At 35.9% G+C, this 25065-nt stretch overlaps 1 protein-coding gene across 2 annotated transcripts; it reads right to left on the bottom strand.

The window, feature by feature from the left end:
- Positions 1–5853: 5853 nt before the first annotated feature.
- On the bottom strand, positions 5854–23156 carry LOC128208228 (actophorin-like). 2 transcript variants are annotated; one of them, XM_052911706.1, is made up of 4 exons: positions 22856–23124; positions 11995–12130; positions 11405–11522; positions 5854–7138 (listed from the first exon to the last, which is right to left on the bottom strand). In XM_052911706.1, exons 1-4 carry the CDS (start codon positions 22856–22858, stop codon positions 6976–6978), a joined length of 420 nt encoding a protein of 139 aa, XP_052767666.1. In that variant the 5' UTR covers positions 22859–23124; the 3' UTR covers positions 5854–6975. The 2 variants fall into 2 exon arrangements, with proteins under 2 accessions (XP_052767666.1, XP_052767665.1); XM_052911705.1 differs by lacking the exons at positions 5854–7138; positions 11405–11522; positions 11995–12130 and adding exons at positions 14816–16560; positions 17353–17476; positions 19706–19841 and having other exon boundaries at positions 22856–23156.
- Between the last annotated feature and the right edge of the window lie 1909 nt (positions 23157–25065).

Raw genomic sequence — 25065 nt, 5'->3', positions numbered from 1 at the left:
TGCTATTACTAAGAACAGAACAATGGTCTCTGCTCGTTCACTTCAGTGAGAAAGTATGTATTGTGACCAACCCTGATATTTAAGCAGCTTGCATATATACGTTCATTTAGGAGAGCATGGATCAAATGTCCGCCCGGTTAGCTCAATCGGTAGAGCGTTGGACTCTAAATCGGACAACCCGGGTTCGATTCCCGGGCGGACCAGGTCACCTCTGTTGTGATTGGTTATGAAATCCTTTCTACGACCATTCGCACTGTACCACTGCCCCTGGCATGTACGGAAGTTGTCGGTTCCTTGCAGAGGTGAAGGCACCTAGTACTGGTTCTACCCAGGATAGGTGTACGGTGGTTGAACTGTCACTCTGGGACCCTTCAATGTGCTAACGCCGGGACCCGGAGTATAAACTACTAACACCACCACCAGCATGGATCAAACTCATTGTTAGCTAAAGTTTGCTCAATAATTTCTTATCAAATTGTACTCTCACTTTTTGCAGATTATTTGAAAGTTCGAAATAGACATACATGTATATTGTATATTAACAGTGTTACTATCAATTTTTGTCCCATTTTACATGTTATCACCAGGACACATTTCTCAACTTTGAAACTATCCCCATAACATAATACTAAATCCCCACTACAGTACTGTAAACATTTCTTAGGGCATATCTTTAACAGTTTACAAGTTACATTGCAATTTCTTACAATAACAATAGTTGAGCTTATGCTTGTGAAATCCTTCGATTCAGATTTTTTATTTATTCGATATATTTCCTAAAAATAACAACACTTGTCGAAATTCTGTAAGTTTCGAAGTGATCATCTCAGATTTGAAGAAACATTTTTCGAGGTCTGCTAAATCGTAAGCACTTTAAAGTATACCATAGGCCAAATTTAGCAATCAGCTTTTAGTTCAAACACTTACTTCATTTGTGGATACAGTAGATAAGCGTTAACACACCAAGATCTTACCTCTGGTCAAGAAAAACAACTGCATAATTGTCTGTTTACTTATCACTTTTGAGCTGTATCCGGTGTCCGTTCCCACATAATGATAGTATGCTAAAACAATTTATACCGAACTACTCAAATCCGAATGTAGACGTAACCTACGGTTGTGTATAAAAGAAGGACTGGCCCTACCGCATTTAAATTCAGCAACAATAAATATAAAAACGATGCAAAACTTCAAGTGTTGTGTTAGAAGTTAAGTTCATTATGTCATACACTCGCTTTATTGATAGCAAAAACGCAAATCAGTTCGTGGTATCCCATATAATGTATTCAATAAAGTATATGATACTTACTGTACAGTTTGGCAAGTAATAACTTAATTATGGTTCCTCACTATGGGGTACTAGATCATATGCGTGTAACTGAATTTCTTTTTGGATATTGGTTGATATACACCAAATAATTCAATGAACTGTCCTGGAAACCTACAAATGTAGAACAACGGAGATAGGTTGATTAACAGTGGTATAGATTTATGAGTAAGAATAGAGTAAATTACAAACTATTTATTTTTTGTTCTAATAATTATGATAGATTGTTAAGATAGAAATTGGCAGTATAGATCTATCAAGAAAATGAAGGAACTCAATTTAAATTTAAATGTACAAATATGCCATCGAAATCATATATATCACGTGAAACAAATGAAATACGTTAATGCATAAATTAGAATAAATTTGATAGTACAACGATGGCTCGAACTCCCAGGGACCAGCGAAAATACCTCGATCCTCGAAAAATTGGAGCCAAGCGGGAGTGTTTACCTAGTTCGAGCCAACAAGGAATTCGGGCCAAGCGAGTTCGAGCCAAAGGGGTTCGACTGCACATAGTAATGAAACGAGATTGTAGGAAGTCACAGTAACAGTCATTATAACAACTTGTTTATACACATAACGTTTGTCACATTTATAATTTGGGATGCATATTAGTCTAATCTTACAAACGATGAAGAACAATGATAATGTGCTCATCGGTTAAAATCAATAGACAGTTGTTTCCTATTAATTTAAACAATACTTCTTCGAAATCGAACTTTAAATAACTGTTAAAGGATTAGCTTATCACGGTTGTCGAGCAGCATTGGCATTGGTTAACTGCACGCATCTTTTTAAAATGCGTTTAAGTTAAATAAATCATTGCATAATTTAGCACACTTGATAAGGGAGTCCGGGTAGTACATCGAGTATCTTTATCAAATGTTCGTCGATTGTGTACAAAATGAATGACTACCTCGATTTCGTATTAAGTAATTAAGGCATACATGGGTCCACTCGAACTTTTAATCGCATCCAGGAATAAAAGTCGCGAATAGCTATTGTTACTTGAACAACACTCGAACACCAGGTGCCCGAGCTCGTGGCTGGTCGGTGACATCTGCCGCAATCAATCGCCTGGTCTGGGGGACGCTGGCAGCACAGACATGCTAGCAGCTACATGAGGGAGACACCCTCGGGACGCGCTCTAGCGACAGACCAAACACTGCAGATAGGCGCAAATGTGGATGGATTTATTTAAACAGACCAACGTTAGAGCTTGTGTCCATTCTTGCATTACACGCCTTCACTTCGTGGTTGAAGGTACGTTTCCAAACTGGGAATGACGCTTCGACTAGGTTCAACACGTACGGCGAAAGACCATATTTATCAAGAATTTGCGTTATATCTGGCAAAAGCCTAGTTTTTGTGTGGCACAATTATTTTACTGAGTGTCTGTGTAACAGTAAATGTCTCACGATGCTTTGTGCTGAGAACCTACAAACTATCCAAAAGAACGCGAGTTTCTGCTTGTCGATGTATGACTCTAATGAGGTGACACCTACAAAAGCGGATACATATCTGACCTTGTTAGATGAGGAATGTTCTGTGCTCTCTTTAGGCAAAAGTGATGGGCCACTTGAAGTTGGTGGATGTCTCCCCGCGTGAGTCCGTTCAAAAGTTCGCACCCGAACGAGGACCAGTATGGTTTCAGGAATTTCTTGTATACAAGAAAGTATGAGATAACGTGGTGCAACAGACTTTCGTCAAGAAGCACATGGTCGGTACGTGACCATTGCCGTCCACCGGTGTATGGGTGGAGGGTAAAATGTGCGCCGGAACAGATAGCAGTTTCTGTTACTGCTACGAGGTGGAATACACAGGTCATGTTGATAACGTAGGCGTCTCTTGGACGTATGTCAGAGATGACGTCACAGTTGGGGAACCTAGCATTAAAGTCTCCTAGCACTACAATGTGCATGGTTACTGCCACAATTTATTGAGCAGAGGTCTAATAGAGCGTCGACTTCTGTTTTAAACGTTTTTAGGGGGTGGTTCGCTGAGGGTAGGTAGACTTGTATAATTACAATTTAACTATCATGGAAACAGAGCCTAATAGCGGCCAATCTGTCGCTTCCATAGAAAGGCCACTCCGCTTTTCCCAATGTAGCGGCCATTGAATAAGATAGTTGAACATACTAATGTGTGAGTGACTGTCGATGTAATTTAAAGTGTCTGAATTATGGTCAAGTAACCAACCGCAATGTTCTGATACATCAAAGACGGATACGTTCTTTTCACGCAGTTCGGATATGATGCAAGTTATTGCCGTTGTTACACTCGTTGCATTGTAGGACATGAAGCGTACGTCCATTTTGAACAGATAAAATGAGAACGGCTGTAACTAGTCTACAATGTTGTCGTCGTCGTGACGCTCGTATCGCTGTAAGTAGTTTCTCCTTTTCAGCCAAGGGCGGCATGAGATGCCGGGCGGCCATTTAGCCTCGTTGTCGATGTACACGGCCTGCTCGTCGTTAACTATGAATTGTGCAACTTGACTCAGTACGAGATATTGCCATAAATTTAACGAGTTACATAGTAATTCCATATCATATTCCAGAAAGTCCTCGAGCCCTTCTTGACCACTGTCGTTACTTATACCAATAAGCACGTATGGGTTGAACTGTTGATGCGTTATTGGTCCCAGATTATGGGGGGTATTCGTCCCCCGCCGGGCGACCGGGTGGTGGATCCAAATTCCGGGGGATTCGCCCCCCCCCCCCCCCCCGGAGGATATGAAAATTAGTAGACTGGAGTATTTTTGTGACATTGGTGTCTGGTGTAGACTAAATGTGACATTTAGAGAATAGATATGTAAATTTATTGGATTAGTTTATGTTTAACATACGATTTCTGATTTTACAGGCGCAAAAAAATAATTTTGAAAAATTAACCCGTCACGGTGATGTTTGTTTAAATGTGTGTCTTTAGTTCATTACTATAGGTATTGTAATCATTATCTAAAGTGGGCGACATTTAATTGTTGCATAACATAAAAACTTATTGTATACAAAATGCATTGAATCTAAAACTGACTTCACAACATCATACATGTTTTCATATTTGATTTCTTTGGCCTTCCCTATCCAGTCGTGCACTATATAGAAGGCCCTAAACCCTGCCTTTTGCTGGACTAGGGATATAACTCGTACACACGCGAGAAAAACATGATTTGTTTATGCATTTACACCTCAACTTCCACTCCTTACATAAACTGCCTTGTGACAATTGCGAATATTTTCAGAACATCTTCGGATCACGAATTATCGCTTATTAATATAAATTGTAAATGTAAATAGAATACTGTTGATCTTGTTATTGTTTGTCATGTGTAAGGACACCACTCAAATCTATACGTAAGAAAGTGTTAATTTATGATATGTTAAATGAAGTGTTTGCATTTGCGTTTCAAATTTAAGTTTAAAAATGAATTGATTTTTTCACCGCGTTATTGTACGTACGTTATATGATAAACCGTTTCCGGTCCAACCACTGATGCCGATATCTATCCGAGATGCTATGCTCACTGGACTTCTCTCCAGAACGAATGAACTCCCAAAACTTTCGCCACCGTTGAACAAGTTTTGATAATATACTATTTCAATGAACAATACATTTTCAAGAGTATATTTGACTGAAAAAAACTAGGGTGACACAAGGTTGAATGGTTGCTTTTACGATAAATACTTCTTGAATTTATTTTTTACGCTTCAACTATGCGCACGTTTTTCTCGAAATCGAGGCTATCGGTTTCGGGCCAACAATCTCATGACGCGTCACACACACACGCACATATATATATATGAGCAATATAAAGACAATATCCAGCTTCACAAACAGTAACATGCATTGCCACATGATTGTCAGTCCATCTACTTCCAAGGTGTTGTCTATATAACATCTGCTAGGTGAAACTGGCATGCCCAATATTATTATTTAAATTAGGCAACGGTGTGTGCCACTACCTGACCCTAACCCAAGTGACCCCGCTCTTGATTGATCCATTGGCACATGCACATCGCGAAGTGGGTATGGGCCTCAATAGGTAGAGTTCTTAAATATATAATTGGCAGTCGATGGAGACTTGACCAGCCAGCGATGTGGATCTAGCAAGAGCAGCCGTTCACATTATCACCGCATGGGACCAATCTGAGTCATTTATCGTGGATCTCATAGCATTTGACTTAAAATTATTTCTATGGCATATATCGCACCAACCGCTGCGGTTAAATTTCAGCTTTTGGCTTCAAAGTTTGATAAAGTCACAGCAGGGGATGTGACAGGGTCGGGCCATAAAGCAGCCATTTAAGGTGCAGGCAGACCATTATAAATATAGACTCAAAAGAAGATGGTGCAAACACTACTGGATGTCATTAAGACTTGACACTACTATACTTTTAAACAGATGCAAGACCAGTTTCGGGGAGTGCGCTTGTCCCCATTTTGCAGAGCGACTTGAAGTAATCTATGTTCAAAATGATAAAATTATTGAAAAAATATGCATTTACCCAACATACATACAGTATAGTGCATACATTTTATTTGTTTAGATCAATGCAGAATATAAAAATAGAGTGAAACACAGGCAAGAAGAAGTTGGGATGGTGCCCGTGTCTTACAGTGATGTTGCAAGCATATCTATCCATATACTGAATATTCATAATTTCATATCATAATTGAGGCTGAGAAACATACCGGTATTGAAATTAGGCCAAAAATTGAATGTAAAAAAAATGAAAAATATATGTTTTTTCCCCCTTTTTAGTAAAATAATAGTATAACTTTTAACTGCATCCTTACTTCATGTATGTGTAAGCTTTTAAATTGCCACTTCTTGTACTAAGTTGCAAACTTTCATAACATGAAAACATATATGGTGTTCAGACTTTTCCAAAAAAAAATGCATATTCTTTTTCCACTAAAATTCAATAAAATTTTCTTTCATGAAAATTTCTTTACTTCTTATTAGACCTACATCTAGGATGTTACTATGCATTATGCTTGCTCATATACAAGGTTGAAACAATTTAGGTTTTGGACCTTCAAAACAACCTTTGCACTGTGGAGGCTCCTTAAGTATGAGCAAATCTTGCTGGTATTTTTTTCAAGCACCAAATTACTGCTACAAGGTATAACTAAAAGCAGAAGAGAATATACACATGAACATAAAGCCATCATTAAGGCCATGCAAAATTGATTCTTTGTTTAGTCTCATCTAGTGAGTATTATTGGGGTATGAAAACCAAACTTTTTCATGTTTTCAAGAAAAATGTTTTTAAATTTATTATGAAACAATTGTAGAAGAATATTTTCACCTAAAAAGATTGACCTCAAGTTAAGAAATACAAAACTGCAAGTGCACAGATTTTCTGTTCATGCTGATTGCATTTCCCGCCTCTTTTCACATAGATGCATTTATCAAATTAAACTTGTTTCTTTTTTTCTGCTTGGTAGGTAGGTAGGTAAAGAAATTGAAATCTGATGCTTAATAAATAATATATTTAGTATGGCCTAAAAATATTATTTTCTAACACTTCCATGAGGAAATGAAAAGTTTGATATTATTATAATCCCTTATATTTGTTCAATGATCAAAATACCGGTAAACAAAACATTTCATTGTCAACTGTCATTTATTGAATCACTCAGTCATATTTGCTGCAACATTTTTCCATTAGATGTTTCTCGTCCAGTTCATCATCATCATTAGCCTGGATTTCCTTTCCAAAGCCAGTGAGTTTATCCTTCATAGCTTGTTTGCTTGAAGCATACAACATCTTCTCTTTGATTGAACAGTCGTCAGGTACCCTGCAAGTAAATTGTATGCATCTTAATAAAATGGCAACACTGGTATCATGTTTAGGTTTAGGCTTTATTATGAACAATAATGTAACAATTATAGCTGCAATCAAAATAGTGACTCATCGACTCTTAAAATGGAAGAATTGGTTTTTGCTCAAGTTCGCACTTAATTGCAACACATTTGCCAAAACACTTGGCTAATAAGAACAAATATTAACTAGAAATTTTGTTTTCAAAGTGCTGCCGCACAAAACTGATGCCGGCCCATGAACAGGCATTATAGAAATTGAACTAGGGGAGATAACTTCAATAAAGTGCCATAACTCTTGAGAGGTGCACATCTATATCTTTATTTCAAGTTTCAATCAACTCCTTCAAGTGGTGTTTGAGTTCTGACATAACTTGGTTGAAGAAAAATAATAATAATATGAAGAAGAGCTGCCTTCAAAAACTGATACATACATCTAACCTTAAACAGAAGCTTACTGCCAACTGGTAGTTGAAGAGAGATAATAGTGAAGAAGGGGGTAAAATGGTTATTACATTATTTTCGAGAATCTGAAATGACATTTTCCAAGCTTTAATAAAGTGTTCCAGAGTGATATTTCTTGGAAAATGCACAACTTAACATCACTATGATGCAATTATCATTTAGTTTTTAAGTAAATGCCAGGACATATGTACATAATAAAAAATCAACGTTCACAATTTCAATTTGATTTCTATCTATGTACCAAGTATCAATCAACTGCTTCAATCAGTTTCTGAGTAAGTGCCTGGACAAAGTTTGCAATATAAAAATAGACAAGGGGAGATAACATAAGAAAACTAGAGATTGCTTTCTTGAAAAAGTGCTTGTCTCCCCCATTGTGTGGTCGATGGTGAGAAAAAATCAATGATGGACATGAAATTTGTACTTTTGGACTGGAGATGAACAAACATTGGGGTAATCTACTGGTCATGACCAACCTGCATATAAAGTATGAAAATCCTGGGTCCAAGTATGAAGTTCCTGGGTCCAAGCTTTCATTAGTCATTGAGCGGAAAGAAGTGTGACATACGGACTGGTAAACAACAAATTATTTTTTTACCTGAAGGTCACTTTGACCTTGATCTACTGACCTCAAAACCAATAGGGGTCATTTAATAATCAAGACCAACTAGCAAACTAAGTATGAAGTTCCTTGGCCAAAGTGTTGTTTAGTAAATCAGCAGAAACCGTTATTTTACCTCAAGGTCACCTTGACCTTTGACCTACTGACCTGAAAATCAATAGGGGTCATCTACTAGTCATGATCAACTGGCACACCAGGTATGAAGTTCCTGGGTGCAATCGTTCTTTAATTATTGAGTGGAATGGGGGAGACATAAATAATGACAATTACAGTATGTCTTCATTTCAGTGTAAGGGGAGAAACAACAAGAGATGTTTGTCAAACATTATGCCCCCTGAGCGCCAAGTTGCCAGAAATATTTGGACAATTGAATGAAATATGCATGGACTGAAATGACAGCTGATTTGTCATTGGATGCATATGAGGCAGGTCATCTACTGGTCATACCTAATCTTCATGTCAAGTTTGATGACCATAGGTCCGGGAATTGTTGAGTTATCACTCGGACAAGCTTTGGTCTTCCAACAGACCGACCGACATGTGCAAAGCAATTATATAACCCCTCTGCTTCGAAGGGGGGCATAATTAAACTAGATGTTCACTGAAAACTGATACTTCAACTCATGCATTTAGTGACATATAAATTTCTACTGTCTACTATATAAGAAAATAAAATATGGACAATCAGAAAACCTTTTTTCAGCTTACAGTCACACTGACCTTGACCTTTGACCCACTGACCTCAAAATCAATAGGGTTCATCTGCTGGTCATGACCAATAAGCCTACCTAGTATGAGGTCCCTGGGTCAAAGCGTTCTCAAGTTATTGATCGGAAACCGTTTTTCATGTTAAGGTCACACTGACCTTGACCTTTGACCTCAAAATCAATAGGGTTCATCTGCTGGTCATGACCAATACACCTACCAAGTATGAGGTTCCTGGGTCAAAGCGTTCTCAAGTTATTGATCGGAAACCGTTTTTCATGTAAAGGTCACACTTACCTTGACCTTTGACCCACTGACCTCAAAATCAATAGGGTTCATCTGCTGGTCATGACCAATAAGCCTACCTAGTATGAGGTCCCTGGGTCAAAGCGTTCTCAAGTTATTGATCGGAAACCGTTTTTCATGTTAAGGTCACACTGACCTTGACCTTTGACCCACTGACCTCAAAATCAATAGGGTTCATCTGCTGGTCATGACCAATACACCTACCAAGTATGAGGTTCCTGGGTCAAAGCGTTCTCAAGTTATTGATCGGAAACCGTTTTTCATGTAAAGGTCACACTGACCTTGACCTTTGACCCACTGACCTCAAAATCAATAGGGTTCATCTGCTGGTGATGACCAATACACATACCAAGTATGAGGTCCCTCGGTCAAAGCGTTCTCAAGTTATTGATCGGAAACCATTTGGTATTCCGACCGACCGACCGACAGACAGACAGACCGACCGACCGACCGACCGACCGACATGTGCAAAACAATATACCCCACTTTTTTCAAAAGGGGGCATAAAAATAACAATGAGAAGAAGTAGAATGACAAATACAGTATGTTCCCCTTTCATATGAAGGGGAGACATAAGGTCTAAAACAAGAGGGCCATTATGGCCCTAGATCACTCAACTGAGTTAAAGCCTCAAACCTTTGTTACCACAAGACAATCTTACACATCGCATATCTAAGCTCAAGGCCTTTCGGTTTCAGACAAGAAGAGTTTTTTTTTCTTTATGTCTCCATGTAACACAGGTGACCCAAGAAGTAGGGCATATTTGAACCCAGGGGCATAATTTGGAAACTCTTGGTAGAGGACCATTAGAAAATGCCTCACACCAAATATCTCAGCTTTATATTTGTTTTCAAAACATGGTCCAAATTTCATTGCTGTAGCTTTGAAAATAAGAAAATAGGTCAAAAGATCAGCTGCCATATTGATTTTTTAGCCTAAACTGATCTCAATTTTCTTTGCTGTAGCTTCAAAAAAAAAATGAAAATACATGTGTGTAAGTCAAAAGATCAGTCAAGGTCATCCAATGACAAAATATATTTTTGTTTCCACAACTGTACATGTGGTCTAAATTTCATTGCTGTAGCTTCAAAAATAAGAAAGTGGGTCAAACAGTCACAATAATCCAAGCACAACATTGAGATTTGTTTTCAAAACTGTCGACCTGGTCTACATTTCATAGCTGTGGCATCAAAAATAAGAAAGTAGGTCAAAATCTCACAGTAATGATCATCTGAGGACAACATTGACATTTGTTTGTAAATCTGTACACATGGTCTAAATTTCAAAGCTGTAGCTTTAAAAATAAGAAAGAAGGTCAAAAGGGGAGGGGCCAGCTTTGACGCAGCATTAAAATTTGAACAAACTTGGTAGAGGGCCATCATTTAATGCTACATAACAAATATCAAAGGTCTTCGCCTTGTGGTTTGAGACAAGATTTTCACATTGCATAATGTCTGTGCCATAGGATTGAAACTCCTCGATGTTTGACAACAATAAAGCGTGGGTCTTGCAAATGCATCAATACCTTAATGTGTCAAATATATAAGGCAAGTTATTTCAAATTGCCTCTGTACAATAAAAATACTACCCATAATTGACAACCTACACTCTTATGTCCTTATATGCAGCATTTCATAGTAAACAAACACTTAGTGTGACAATGACCATAGAGGTTAGGACACATGTCTTGCATGCGACACACTGTTTTGGTATGTTGAAAACATGTGGCAAGTTATTTTTGAATCTGTCCATACATGAGAAAGTTACAGCCCGGACATGACCACCTATACTCTATGTCCTTATATGCAGCATTCCATTGTATTCAAACACTAAGTGTAACCTTAAACTTAAAGGTAGGAGCACAGGTCTTGTACATGGCACATCTTCTTATAATTACATGCAGAACACATGTGGCAAGTTATTTTAAAATCTGTCCATACAAGAGAACATGACGAATGCATTGTTCTTCAGTTATTGATTGGAAACCATGGGGACAGACGGTTGGACGGACCGATTACTATATATATCCTGCCTTTCAGGAGCATAAAAAAAGCAAACAACTGGATTAAGCTTCAAAAAGTTGAACCGTAGATGAAGGAAGCGTCATGTTTTGATTAATTTATGATTTGTAAATGCAACAACTTACCATGCAATGAAGACTGTTTTTTTGGCCTTTTTTACGGGGTCATACTCAAAGTCCATCACAGCATAACGACACGCTCCTTTCTGTTTCAATTTTTCCCTTAGAGATTGATATGGTTCCCCTGTAAACAAATAAACAAAACATAGTATATCCAGTGTCAATAAAAATTTATAATTGTTATTTTATACAATCGAGAGGTATAGTGACAACTATTTTAACCAAAGTTACAGGACTTGCCATGTGCATTATGACATAGTTAACACGTGTACGAAGTTTCATGCAAATATCTTTCAATATTTTTTTGATTTACAGCCAAGGTTGAACAGTTTGCATACGGGGCTTCCACAGATGACACAAACACTATTACAATACCTCAACTCTTTGATCAAACAATAAGCTCCATGTCCAATTCATGCATTTGAGTGAGATAAAAATTGCCATCTTTGTGATGTACAAATTTGCATTTAAGATTCTAGATGAAATGGACCCTTGTGAGAGTTTCACACAGATTTGAGTGGGATTGGGTTATCTAAGCTTTAGGCATAATAGAGCCATACGTGATTAATATGAACTCAACAGCAAAATATACGAACCTGGCTCGCCTTTACAGTCAACTTCTATTTTTTTCTTGTCGTCACTAATCTTGAAGATAACATAGCTGTGCTTGTGTCCAGCCTGTAGAGCTACCCACGCAGCAGCACATTCATCATCAACAGAAATTCCAGAAGCCTGGAAAACATGAACAGGGTGCAACTTGAAGGCATGATATTCAGCATACAATCAGTTCGAGATTGCTTTTAAGGCTGTTCGAATATTCGAACACCAAAATGAACCTTTAAAAATTGTAGTAAACTATTATTATTCACTAACGTAATAGTGGGGGCCCTGTTACCCTTCCTGGTCGTATTCGATACACGCGACTGACCATTATAGTTCAACAAATTAGCCTCTGAATTTCCCCATTTTCAAAATATATCCCAAGAAAATGCGATATATCTTCAACAAAAAACCCCCGAATTGTACCAATTCCTCTGCGTTCATTTTTATAAACAATGCAAAATAAGATCAGGGAAATGCGTGTTTCCCGGTTAAATAACGATATGCGCAAACGTGGGACTTGCAGCCTCGTTCTGGGATTGATGTTTACGAAATATATTTATAGAAAACGACAAGAGCGTTATATTAAAAAAACATGGAAACAGTTTAAAGCACATAACTAGCACATGTCCTTCATATCATCAAGGCGATTTGAGCAATATCGCCAAGCTTGATTAGCAGTGAAGACAAAACATAAGTATAAAGGCCGATCTCTTAAACCCTTAATTGGCATGTTCATTTAAATGTACCCAAAATAATTGGGATGTGTTTTATTTCACTTGTCTAACAGTCAGTAAAAGCAAAATTACGGGGACTGTTTATAGTTCCCGGCGATATATCCGATATGACGCGTGTATAGTGTCATCAAGTCCACACCTATGGCATTAGGGGTCCATCGTTGTAAAAACAAGACAGATGAAGATGACAGTTGTAGGCAAAAAGTTTATTAATTTATTAATTCAACAAAAACATCGAATATTCGAATACCTATTTTGACATACGAATACCAATCGTTCGATCGAATATTCGTTTGCATCCCTAATTTAAACATATCTTTACTGATGACAATGCCTTGTTTTATAATTGTAAAGGTTCATGTAATGAAGCTATCTGTGAATTTTATTGAATTTGGCCTGGTAGTTTCAGAGATTATTTTTTAGCAAAACAGCAAGTCAGCCACTTTGTTGTTGTTGATCAATCTCAATGCCTTGTATTATTGTAGAGGGTCATGCAATGAAGCTTCCTGTAAAGTTTCAGTGAATTTGGCCTGGTGGTTTCAGAGGAGATGTTTTTTTTAAAGCAAAACAGGAAGTTGGCCATTTTGTTGATGTTGTTGTTGATAAATCGTGACCCCTTGGTGTTTTTTGAAGAGGGTCGCCCAAGGAAGCTTCCTGTAAAGTTTCATTGAATTTGGAGTGGTAGTTTCAGAGATGTTTTTTTAAAACAAAACAGGAAGTCGGCCATTTTGTTGTTGTTGATCGATCGTGACCCCTTGTTGTATTTTTTGTACAAGGTTACCCAAGGAAGCTTCCTTTAAGTTTCATTGAATTTGGAATGGTAGTTTTAGAGGAGATGTTGGCCATTTTGTTGTTGTTGTTGTATTTTTACAGAGGGACACCCAAGGAAGCTTTCTGTGAAGTTTCATTGAATTTGGCCAGGTAGTTTGAGATGTTTTTTAAACAATTGTTGATGGACGGACAGACTGATTGACAGATGGATAAAGACCGATCACAATAGCTCACCTTCGTGCTCTGGTGAGCTAAAATACAGTAATCTCCGGATAAAACAAACTGTTTACAATTGTGTTTGTTATATCCTTAAATTTCTATTATCCGAAGTGTGTAAAATGAACTATTAATATAACAGATACTGACAGACTTGTAAGCACCTGTCAAATGTTCAATAAATGAAACCACATTTCATGGCATTATCTTGTCTTCAAATAAACTTAGTGGTATGAAACTTTGCAACAACGGTTCATCTTTTTTATTCATTTAAGATTGATTTATTTTTTTTACTACCTTTTAAATGGTTTCAAGGAACATTAAATGCAATATCATTTATTCAGTATTAGTATGTATCACATTGAATTGATAAGGAGTAGGTGTCAATGACCGCTGTTAAAGAAGTGTTAGAGCTTCGATCAAACATCAATGTGTGTTAAATAATAGAGCATTTTTTCCCACCTCCCTAGTGTAATTATACACTTGCATGTTATTGTTTGGTGAACAAATGTACAAACACTAACATGATTATCGCCAGAACTTAACAAAATGATTCATTTAAGTTTCTAGCTAAGCAAAGTATGTAAATAAATGATAAAACCAACCTTTAGTCATTCCAGCCAATTTTCTCGACAATCGAATCATTATGGAAAAACAAAAACAATAATCTACCATTGTCTTAATTCAATTACCAACAAGACTATAGAGTTTGTTGAAAAAATAAAACAACAAAACACAAAATATTTTTCACTTTTATGGTCAATAAACATCAACTTCACTGAACATTTTTTTCTTACTTTTGGCCCAGAAAAGATTGTTCCTTATCTCCAAAGTATGTAACAACTGTTGATCTTTTTAATTGAATTAAGACTGACGAAAATCGGGCCAATTCTTTTTATTTGTTATATCCAGAGTATTGTTATCTGAGTTTACTGTTCACATACCTGTATCACTTCAAAGGCTTGTGTAGAGGAACTGTTCTGTTCATCAAAGAATCCTTAAAAATATCAGCTACCTTATTTCTTACAATAAGAATGTATCCATAAATAAAATTATATGATCATACTATTTTAAGTAAAGTCCACATAAAACAGATATTTTAATTGTTTATTGCATTTCTAAAGTGTTAACTACCATGATTTTTTTATAAAGCATTGCAATTTAGTGTTGCATATAAACATGTATAATGGCATTACAAGTCATTTGTTTTCAAATATAGCATCTTGTGTATGATTTCCACATTTTTATTGGTGTAATTTGATTTTAAAACTCATTCATATTATTTACAGTTAAGACCTTGCAAGAAAAGTTCAGTTTCTTATATTCTATATATGACTCCTACCCATAATTGGTATGTCTACTAGAGTTATTTCTTATGTTATTTGTTCAAACTTTTTTTTAACTTTTTTGCAAAATCACAAAGACAAAAATGGTCTACTATTAAAAAGGGGTTATTGGTTAAACATGATTCAATTTACAACTTAATGAAAGACTTTGCAACCTTTTTACAAAGAAACTTGCGTTTTACTAAAAAATAAACATGCACCATGTTAATCCATAATCAATATTATAGCAGTCTGTTTCGGCATACAAAAATTATCGAATGAACAAGAGCAGCCACTTCTTCCATACAGGACCAAGTATATTACTAACAAATATCAATTCTTTTTACAACCCAATTTTTTAACCAATACAACTTCCAGTTTTATCACAGCATGTCTTACAAAAATAGACTACTGTTCAAAACATGGATCTGATGAAGATGCTACATTCTTCCGAAACACAAACCTTATACATGTAAAAATTAAGTCTTGTTCATACATGTATTCATTTGAAATTATCTTTAAATACTGAGGTATATAACAAATAAAAGAATTTAATAGCAGAAGATTCAAATATACATGATTGATACATGTTTCTCAACAAACAAAACAACAAAGATTTACAAATTAAACATACTGAATCTTAAGACTTAACCTAATGAATGCCACCAGAACTGATTTTTGTCTAGAAAAATTATAAATGCAGGTCACCAACAGCTATTGGACCAAAAAATACCACAATTGTCATCTTTTAACAGCAAATCGGACTCGTATTTTTTCAAGCACTAAATTACTGCTACAAGGTATAACTAAAAGCAGAAGAGAATATACACATGAACATAAAGCCATCATGAAGGCCATGCAAAATTGATTCTATGTTTAGCCTCATCTAGTAGATTGGATTGAGGTCTTTGAAAACCGAAATAAAACAAGTTCTCAAAAATCAAGAAAAAAGCTTATACCAAGATAATATTTCAATGAAACAATTCTAAAAGAATATCGCAACCCAAAAACACTGATCTGTGGTTAGGATATACAAAAGTGGATGTATATAGATTTTCAGGTCATGTTTAAGATTGCCAGATTGCTCTGCCTATATATGTTTCTCAAAGATGTATTTATGATATTTCCTTCACTGTTTCTTTGCTTTTCCCTGCTTGGAAGGTAGGTTCAGACACAGAAATCTGATGCTAAACATAAAGTAAATTTGGTATGGCCAATGAATATGAATTTCTAACCCAATCATGAGCAAATTAAACACTTGATAATATTATAATCCCTTATATTTTTTTCAATCATAAAACAGGCTGAACAAAACATTTTATTGTCAAGCATCATAAATGGAATCACTCAGTCATATTTGCTGCAACATTTTTCCACAAGGTTGGACCATGACAGGTCATCAGTATCGTTACACTGAAGTTCCTTTGCAATGCCGTTGAGTTTATCCTTGATAACTTTCTTGGATGAAGAGTACAACATCTTCTGTTTGATTCCTAATTTATCGTCAGGTAACCTGCAAGTTAATTATATGCTTCATTAATGTGCAACATTTGGTATCATTTATTTATAAGTTGAGGCTTTATTATGAATCTTAACATGAACCTGGGCTCAATTTCATCTTTTTTCTTGCTTAACAACTCTTTTCAATTGGTAGAAATGGTTTTTACACAAGATTGTGCTTAATTGATATAACTTGGCTAATAGCTAAACACAATAAAAATTAAATTAGAAGTGATGAAAGTTGTGAAAATTAAAGAAACAGAAAACAACTGAATTAAGTTTCAAATAGTTCAAACCCGTGCTCTGACTGAGATTTTTTTTTTTTACATTTTGGTATATTTTTTTACAATTATGATATCAAAGAGTAAAACATTTTATCAAATAATTGTCCTGAGATTTGTTACAGAAAAAAACATTTTTGATGCCAATCTGGTGTAAAGCCAGCATTCTGATTGGGAAAAATCTGTATTTCGACTAAAATTGGGAATTCAAATTCACCTTAATAAACAAAAGCGCTATAAAAGATAAAATAAGAATAGAAATGATTTTGAATGAGGAGACGTTTATTTCTTGAAGAATACATAATTTCTTGGGGGTCCATTAAAAAGAAAAAATGAAAATTTTATGTTCACAATCAGGGAATGAGAATATGATTTTGCAATGGATAAGGGGCGGCCCCCTAATTGGTCAGAAAAAACATTGGTTTTAATTCATTTAATCACACAAATAAAAGGAAAATATTACGCATGTTACTTAAGTTATTATAAATATTTTTTTATAAGAAATATTAAATACAACACCCTACCACATTATGAAGACTAGTTTGCTGGCCTTGGTCTTTTCATACTGGCAGTCCACAACAGCATATCGGCCTTCGCCCTTCTCCCCAGCCTCAATTAACTTCTGCACAAGACTGTCATATGATTCTCCTGTACACAAATAAATAGCACATACGTTATCTGTATATATATATATATCCTGTGACATAAACATTTGACATAAAATGAACAGCAAATTATTATTGTGCAAATTTATGCACAATATTGTTCCTCTTGTTTTTTTTTATACCATCAAGAAGCATAACCATTTTAGACAAAGTTTTAGGACTTTATATACATGTACATAATGACAAAGTGAACATTAGTGTCTAGTTTCATGCCAATATCTTTTAAATATTTAAAAAAAGGTTTTTAAATGACTCAACTTTTTTCACCAAAAAACAGATGAACTAAAAATGAATTCAATTGAACACCTAGGCTATGTCCAATCCATGTATTCAGAGTGAGATTCAAGTATGGCCATTTGACTCTCAATGGATAATGATCATGTTAGTGGTGTGAAAAAAGATGCAAGAAACAATGTGCGACACTCATCACTGGTTCTACATTTAGGGATAGGCAACACCATTTTTTTTCAAATACTAAATTCCTGTCGCTCTTCTATATACAGAGGTACAACATTTAATAGCCCACACGCTGCCTGGACACATTAAACTATTTCTATGAAAAGGGGCCATAACTCAAACAATGGTGGATTGTTACCAAAGTTGAACTTGACCTTTTATTTTATGGTGTTCAAACAAAATTATTAAAATCCATCAGCCCTTTCACTTGTTAGCAGTGTTCTCAATAAGAACTGGCTGGCGGCCAAAATGGACGATTCAAATGGCAAAAGGGCCGGTTCAAATTTGGAAAACTAAATGAAATTTCAGTAGAATAAGTAGAAGCTAGTCGGTTACTTTACTATTTGAGACGGTTCAACCGAAAGTTATTGAGAACCCTGAGTTAGTGTCTGGTATATTTTAACCAAATCTCAGTTTAAACAGGCCATAACTCCGTAAAAAATTAGAGGTTTGTAACAATAGTAAATCTTGACCTGTATTTCATGCTGTACCAAACATTATTTATATTAACCTTTTCACCGGCCTGGTATTACTTCATAAAGAACAGTTATGAAATTTTGTTTAGCTGTTGGTTTTGGGATACCTTGGGGTCCACGGCCAACCCCTGGCAAGGGGCCCAGCCACAAGCCAAAACAATTTTCAGTACCTTCAAACTCCTAAGTAGAGCTTACAGAGACTCCAAAGGTACTTAATCAAAACATAGTGTCCAATTCATATACTGACAGCATAAGTTTCCAGCCAAAGGCAGGCCAACATTTAACAGACCAGCCCCAGCAACGGTTAGTGTGTGGCCAGTAAAGCAGGGAAAAGACAGTTGAAAGGAAAGGGTGGGGATTGCATCCCTGCCTTAACTACCTTAATGTATCCTTATGAAATCGATATATTCTTCTGATAATAGAACATTTGAGGTGATGACTAATTTAATCCATTTCTTCACCAATATAGTGATATTTAAAAACAGGTTCATTGATTGGTAGGAGAGCTACCGGCCAGCAAATAAAACTATTATGTCATATACCCATTCAGTTATAAAAAAGTTCATTCCAAGGCAGTTAAAGTCTATCTCAAGAATTATCAGGGGAGCATTTAATACGATACCTCCCCCAGCCCCCCTCGCCTTTCCTCATCAGATCTGTGCAATTCTTAGGAAGAGCTCTGGGCAGCCCCAAAAGGCAGAAAAACGACCCAGGCCGGATAAATAGAAGGCCTGTTTTTATGATTTATTATACCCCTCTCCCTAAACTGTGTTTTGAAGTATGAATAATATTTTCTGGAGAAGACCCTTCATTAGTGCTGCTACAGTGGAAACTCACTATGTCAATCTCTGCTCTCTCAATGTGTTGGTGGTGTCAAAGACAAACTTTTTTCAAATGTGTTGTGAGGTTGATCATATACTTTTTGTATTTGGTTATATCGAATGTTCTTTATCTCGAAATATTACGTACATTCAAAGTGTTTAACAACAAAAGGGAGAGTAATTCAAGAACAGCTGATGGCCTCTCACACATGATATTGTAGGTTTGTAAAAGCAAGGAGAAGTTTCCCATGACCCCTCAAAATGGATCCCAGAAGGGAATCTTAAAAGGAATCCTATGATTAATTTTGTTCCTTGTAGAAATGTTTTTAACATTTATAAATTTTGCTTCTATGACTCTTGATCAAATTTACCACAAACTTGAGTGAGATCCAGCCATTAGCTTTTGTCATAATAGAGCCAGCGAAATCAGTAAGAACTCAAACAGCAAAACCAACAAACCTGGGTTGCCTACACAGTCAACAACAATGGATTTAAGGTTGTCAGCTATCTTGAAGATTATGTAGCTATACTTGTGGCCAATCTTTATCTTCTCCCACTTTTCGCAACATTCGTCAGCCACAGTCACTCCAGAAGACTGGAAAACAATATCAGATACAACACTGATCCTTTCACTGAGCATCTTTAGTGCCAAACAAATAAAATAAACCACAAAGGTTAAATAACAAAGAAAATACAGAACAACAACAATATAAAGGTTTGCAAAACAATTTCCATTCCCTGAACAGCAAATATGTTCAGAACAATTTTTTAACATAAATGGACTTGTGGCACATGCAGATGTTAAATTTATCTAGCAGTCAGGTTAAAACATTAAAGGAGCAAAACTCACCTATGTCTATCCCCATCCATGCAATCCAAAAACTGTGCGGCGTCATCATGCTGATTAAATGGTAGAATTAACATTCCATCAATTGAGCGTCATCATGCGGTAATTTTTACACACAGGTACGTGTAACTGAGTGCCAACACTTTAAATGGCTTTTCTACACATAAATGTAGTTCATGTGATAATCTTTGAATGTTTTTTGAGCGACAGCACAAGTCTTTGCACAATCAGGGTTTCTAACAGGTAATAATTATCAATCCAGGGGTTCTCAAGTCCCATGGGGTCAAGTGGTAGAGCCCTTCATGTTGCACAAGATCTACTTTAAGCCATTTCTATAAAAGGGCGATAACTCTCAATGATGACTTGACCCATATGGCTAGTTTAGTCCGCGTAATAAGCCACATGCCTGATGCCCGTAGTGTATAAAAAGTCAAGCCTGTCTAATTTGGCAGACAGTACTTCAATGATACAGGCCTATGATTTTTTGAGACAAATACTTGCTTAAGTTCACAAATAATTGATTTTCTTTTTTCGTGTCGGCAAAATTGAATATCCGAATCTCAAATTATCGGCCCTTTGATGATGTCACCAGAGGATAGCCAATAACAGAGTGAGTTGATAAATTTTTCAGCAATGGAATGCTATTAAAGGCATATATATCACAGATTGTGTCTTTAAAATATATAAATTCATTCACTTTGAAAACTTATCTCGTATTAATTAACCGAAATAGTCGCGCTTTGAATAAAATAAAATTTTTGTCACATATTTTTGCGACTTTCTTGATTGTTTAGTAATGAACATTGATCAAGCCCAGTCACGAATATATGTTTGCAGACCCTATTTTAATGTTATAATATGAAATTTATCACATACTTTATAAGAGCTTTTATTTTTCTTCTACTGTTTGCAGTCAAACAGAATCTATTGTGTTCCTGTAAGTCATACAACTGGGTATGGATGGTCAAAGTGAAATAACTTATGTGAAAAAAACAATCAATAATTTTAAGGACTTTCACATAACTGACATGGTGATTCCATTGTCACCTTTCGGTTGCATCAATCAGATATCATATGTTATGTTTGTACTTTTATCAAATAATTATTATTACTCGAGGTGCATTGACCTACAAGCTCACCACAACTCGGCCATCTCCAACAAATTTTCGCAGATACTTGGATAATGGCGGAGATATTCCAATCACTACCTTGTGCACTGATTGGCAAACTTTTTTTCCGGTATAACTTAGATGCTCTTTTAGTCTTATCTTTGGAATTTGTTAACATGCTAAGCCTGGAGCTGTACCAAAGCAAAAGGCGATAGGTAGTAGTAAGGAAATTATTATGATCTAACTTATATACTTGAACGGCATATGTTACTAAAATTCATCGAGTCTTTTAATATAATATAGTCTTTTTTTAGGCCTATGAAATATGATATGAATGGCCTATGCTTATTTTTTTTATTTCGCAGAAAGCTAGTTATCCAACATGTCTGAGATAATATGCCCATTCACACTCTGACCAATTTGGTGATGATTTGACAAATTCTTCTATTGATCAGACAACAACCTGGATGCTGATCGCGTGGACGCCGCAGGTGAAACTGTTATGACTGCTATATGAACAGGTGTATAAAATAAATCAAAAGAAACCAAACAAACTTCCAACATCACAAAAAACAACATGCAGTTTACACATGAACACTCCACAGTTTTAGTAAATTTTATGAACCAACTTGAATTATGTTTAATATAAAAGGAGGTAAACCAGTCGAAACCAATCTTAAAAAATATACTGTTAGTTACATGCACCGATCACTAAGATTGGAGATAATCCCATGTGAAGTATATTCTTAGTTCTATTGTTTGGTGTGTGCTAAGATCTATGTTCTATTTTTCAGTACGAGTTACGAATGAAAAAGTAACATATGGTGAGATCAAAGAAAATTTGACTTTCAGTCTTTTAATGAACTTTATTACACTAAATGCTCATTAGTATTTCAACTCTAGTAAAATACAGTATCCTTTGCTTCCCTAATGATTTACTATGTACCACATACATGGATATGAGACGACTGCTCTAAAAATCCTAAGATAAAGAGTACATACAATTTGTAATAAATTTGAAGTTATCTTGAAACAAATAATAAAATTGTAAATTTATCTTGGAACAAGTTGATGGACACCGTCATCAAATAAGACTTTAGGATGATCAATCCTGAATTCTACACAGTTTCGCATATCAAAAGAAAAGCCTAGCTACATTTTGTAAAATATAGACCAGAATTGGAACATGTCCAAAAAGTCAGTTCAGTGCTAAATTTGCCAATTTCAACTGCTATTGATAGATTGCAGACTGTTATCGTGTTAACTGTTTTAATATATCTTATTTTGAATCTTTTGTAAGAGAATACATGTTAATGAAAAGTATTGTGAACAAACACTTTAAACAGTGCTCTATAATTGGTGACGAACTATATACAATTTTACAGGTCATCTTTGACCTAATTGACCGTCATGTTACAGTAGATATTATTGCAGAAACTGATGGCGAACCACCGATTATGTTGTTCCAGGATAAAGTATCGCTTCTGACTTTTTCCTCGTATTTCCTGGACTTAATGCCGTTAAAACTATCGATACTTTCATTTCCTGCTTCCTACCATGTCCAAAGTGGAATATTTACAGCACTAAACAAACATTTAATTGGTGTATATCATTACTTGTAAAAAGTAAACAGTTTTTATTTATTTGTCTCACCATTTCGAAGCCCTTCTACGTCGATAATCTGAACAAAGCTTAGTTAATTCTTGATGATGGACCCTCCTCACAAGGAAATGCAACTTTCGCAGTGAATAACTTCGGCCTCACTTCACTGATTGGTTAATATTATTGCAGAAAATGTTTGCAAGAGTTTATATTGCTCACAAAATATACTCAGAACTAAATTTACAATAATGATAAATTATAAAAGAATGAACAACGTTATTTCCATCTTTTCAGAACTACTCAAACAGAAAATAGCGTTGACTCAAAATGCGCTGTTCTCCTTATTTGGAAAGCGACATTCCAAGATCACGTGCTTAGGACGTCAGAGGGCGCGGATTTAGTATGATATACTCATGGCCTCTAAACGCCAACTCCACCACTTAACGGTGGTGCAAAGAAATAGAACTGTTGACAATTCCGTGGTGGAGCTGTGCCCTATGTTTACATAAACAAACGTGAGCATTATTTATATTTTATTTGATAATTTCATTTAAAGCTGCACCCTAACAGATTTATTGTTTTTACATCTTTTTTTATTTTTTGTCTTGGAATGAGCAAATTTTTGCGTAAATATCTGCAAACCAGTGATAAAAGCCTGCTGACAAAATATTAGATCGTAGATTTTCATATTTCCGTTCGAAAATTAATGTTTTATGGCTTAAACCGTTACTAGTAGTTAACGGTTTAGTAAAAATGCACAAAACATCATTTTTTTTAACTAAGATATAAAAATCTGCGATCTAATATTTTGTTAGCAGTCTAATATAACTGGTTTCCATGGATTCTCGCAAAAATTGGCTCCTTCAAAGACAAAAAATAAAAAAAAGTTGTCAAAATGCTCAATCTGTAAGAGTCCAGCTTTAACGGACATATTTGAAATTATCAAATAAAACATAATACTCACGTTTGTTCATGTAAACACAGGGCACAGCTCCACCACGGAAGTGTCGACAGCTCTTTTTCTTTGCACCACCGTAAAGTGGTGGAGCTGGCGTTTAGAGGTCGTGATACTGTATCTTAAGAAATAACATATCCAGAATTATGCTATGAAATGTTTCCCTTTTATGGGTAAATTGAATTGGTTTTACATTTTCTGCTAGTAGTAACGATTGGCCTCATAACGATTCGAGTTTTTCATTTCCTCAACTTTACTCGTGGCTAAAATCTGGGGGATCTGGTCATTTCGTAACCTTACCATTTCGTAGCCGCTCATTCTCGATTCTTTCGTAACCATTGTGTTAGTCATTTCGTAACCGTTGACAAATCGATTGGTCATTTCGTAACCATCAGTTAAACATTTACATGATGGATAATATATACTTTAATATAAATAATAACATTTTATTTTCCAAATGACCATAATTCAAATCTGGGACCAATTTAATCCTTCTCACAGCCTGGGCCCAAAACAACCTCTACTCCCAGTCGAAGCTATAACATGTAAAATCCAATAAAAATATGTATTTTCCACGTATATGACTTTTAGTTTCTTTGGCGTATACATGTATATACAACTGACATACTCTAGTATACATATATATGCGGTCGTAAACTGGATTTTGTTCTTCTTCTTCCTCCTCCTCCTCCTCCTCCTCCTCCTCCTCCTCCTCCTCTCCGAAGATGACGCGGAAGAGCATGGCCATGCAGTTTGCAATGGTGTTGGTGTGGCGTTCTACTCGTCGCTGATCATCTAGCTGGTGTTGACATTTTCCTGTAATAGCCCTTCACAAATCTAGAGACAAGACGTACACTGAACGGGTATACTAGCAGGAGTGAAGTGAAACCTATCCACGAGACTCTATGGTTCAGGATGTAACCGTGCCCATGCAAGGCAGTTTTGTGCAAGGTGGTGTGTCAAGTAGAAATATTGTGGACGTTTTTGCTGTAAGTTTTAGTGCAGTGTGTCCTCGGATTAGTATGATGGTTTATATGGTTTGGGGACTGTGTTCCAGACGGGTCACTGTCTGACCCACATCCTGTGACCCTTGTGTTCAGGTGCTATCCATTCCAGAATCGTCGTATGTTGACCAGACCATCGTTACAAGTAACTAGGAGTCGATAGACAAAGTAGCGTATTCCGTTAAATATAATAGATACTCATAGTTCCGTGAACGCCATATTGCAACAACCTATGTCATCCTATATACTATATAATATAGCCGTTTTGACTATTATATTTTTTTGGTTCCCATTTATTTCAC

The sequence above is a fragment of the Mya arenaria genome, chromosome 11 (assembly GCF_026914265.1).
Source record: "Mya arenaria isolate MELC-2E11 chromosome 11, ASM2691426v1".
NCBI lineage: Eukaryota > Metazoa > Mollusca > Bivalvia > Myida > Myidae > Mya > Mya arenaria.
Note: the sequence above shows the minus strand (reverse complement) of the source record. Positions and strands in the feature narration are given on the sequence as shown.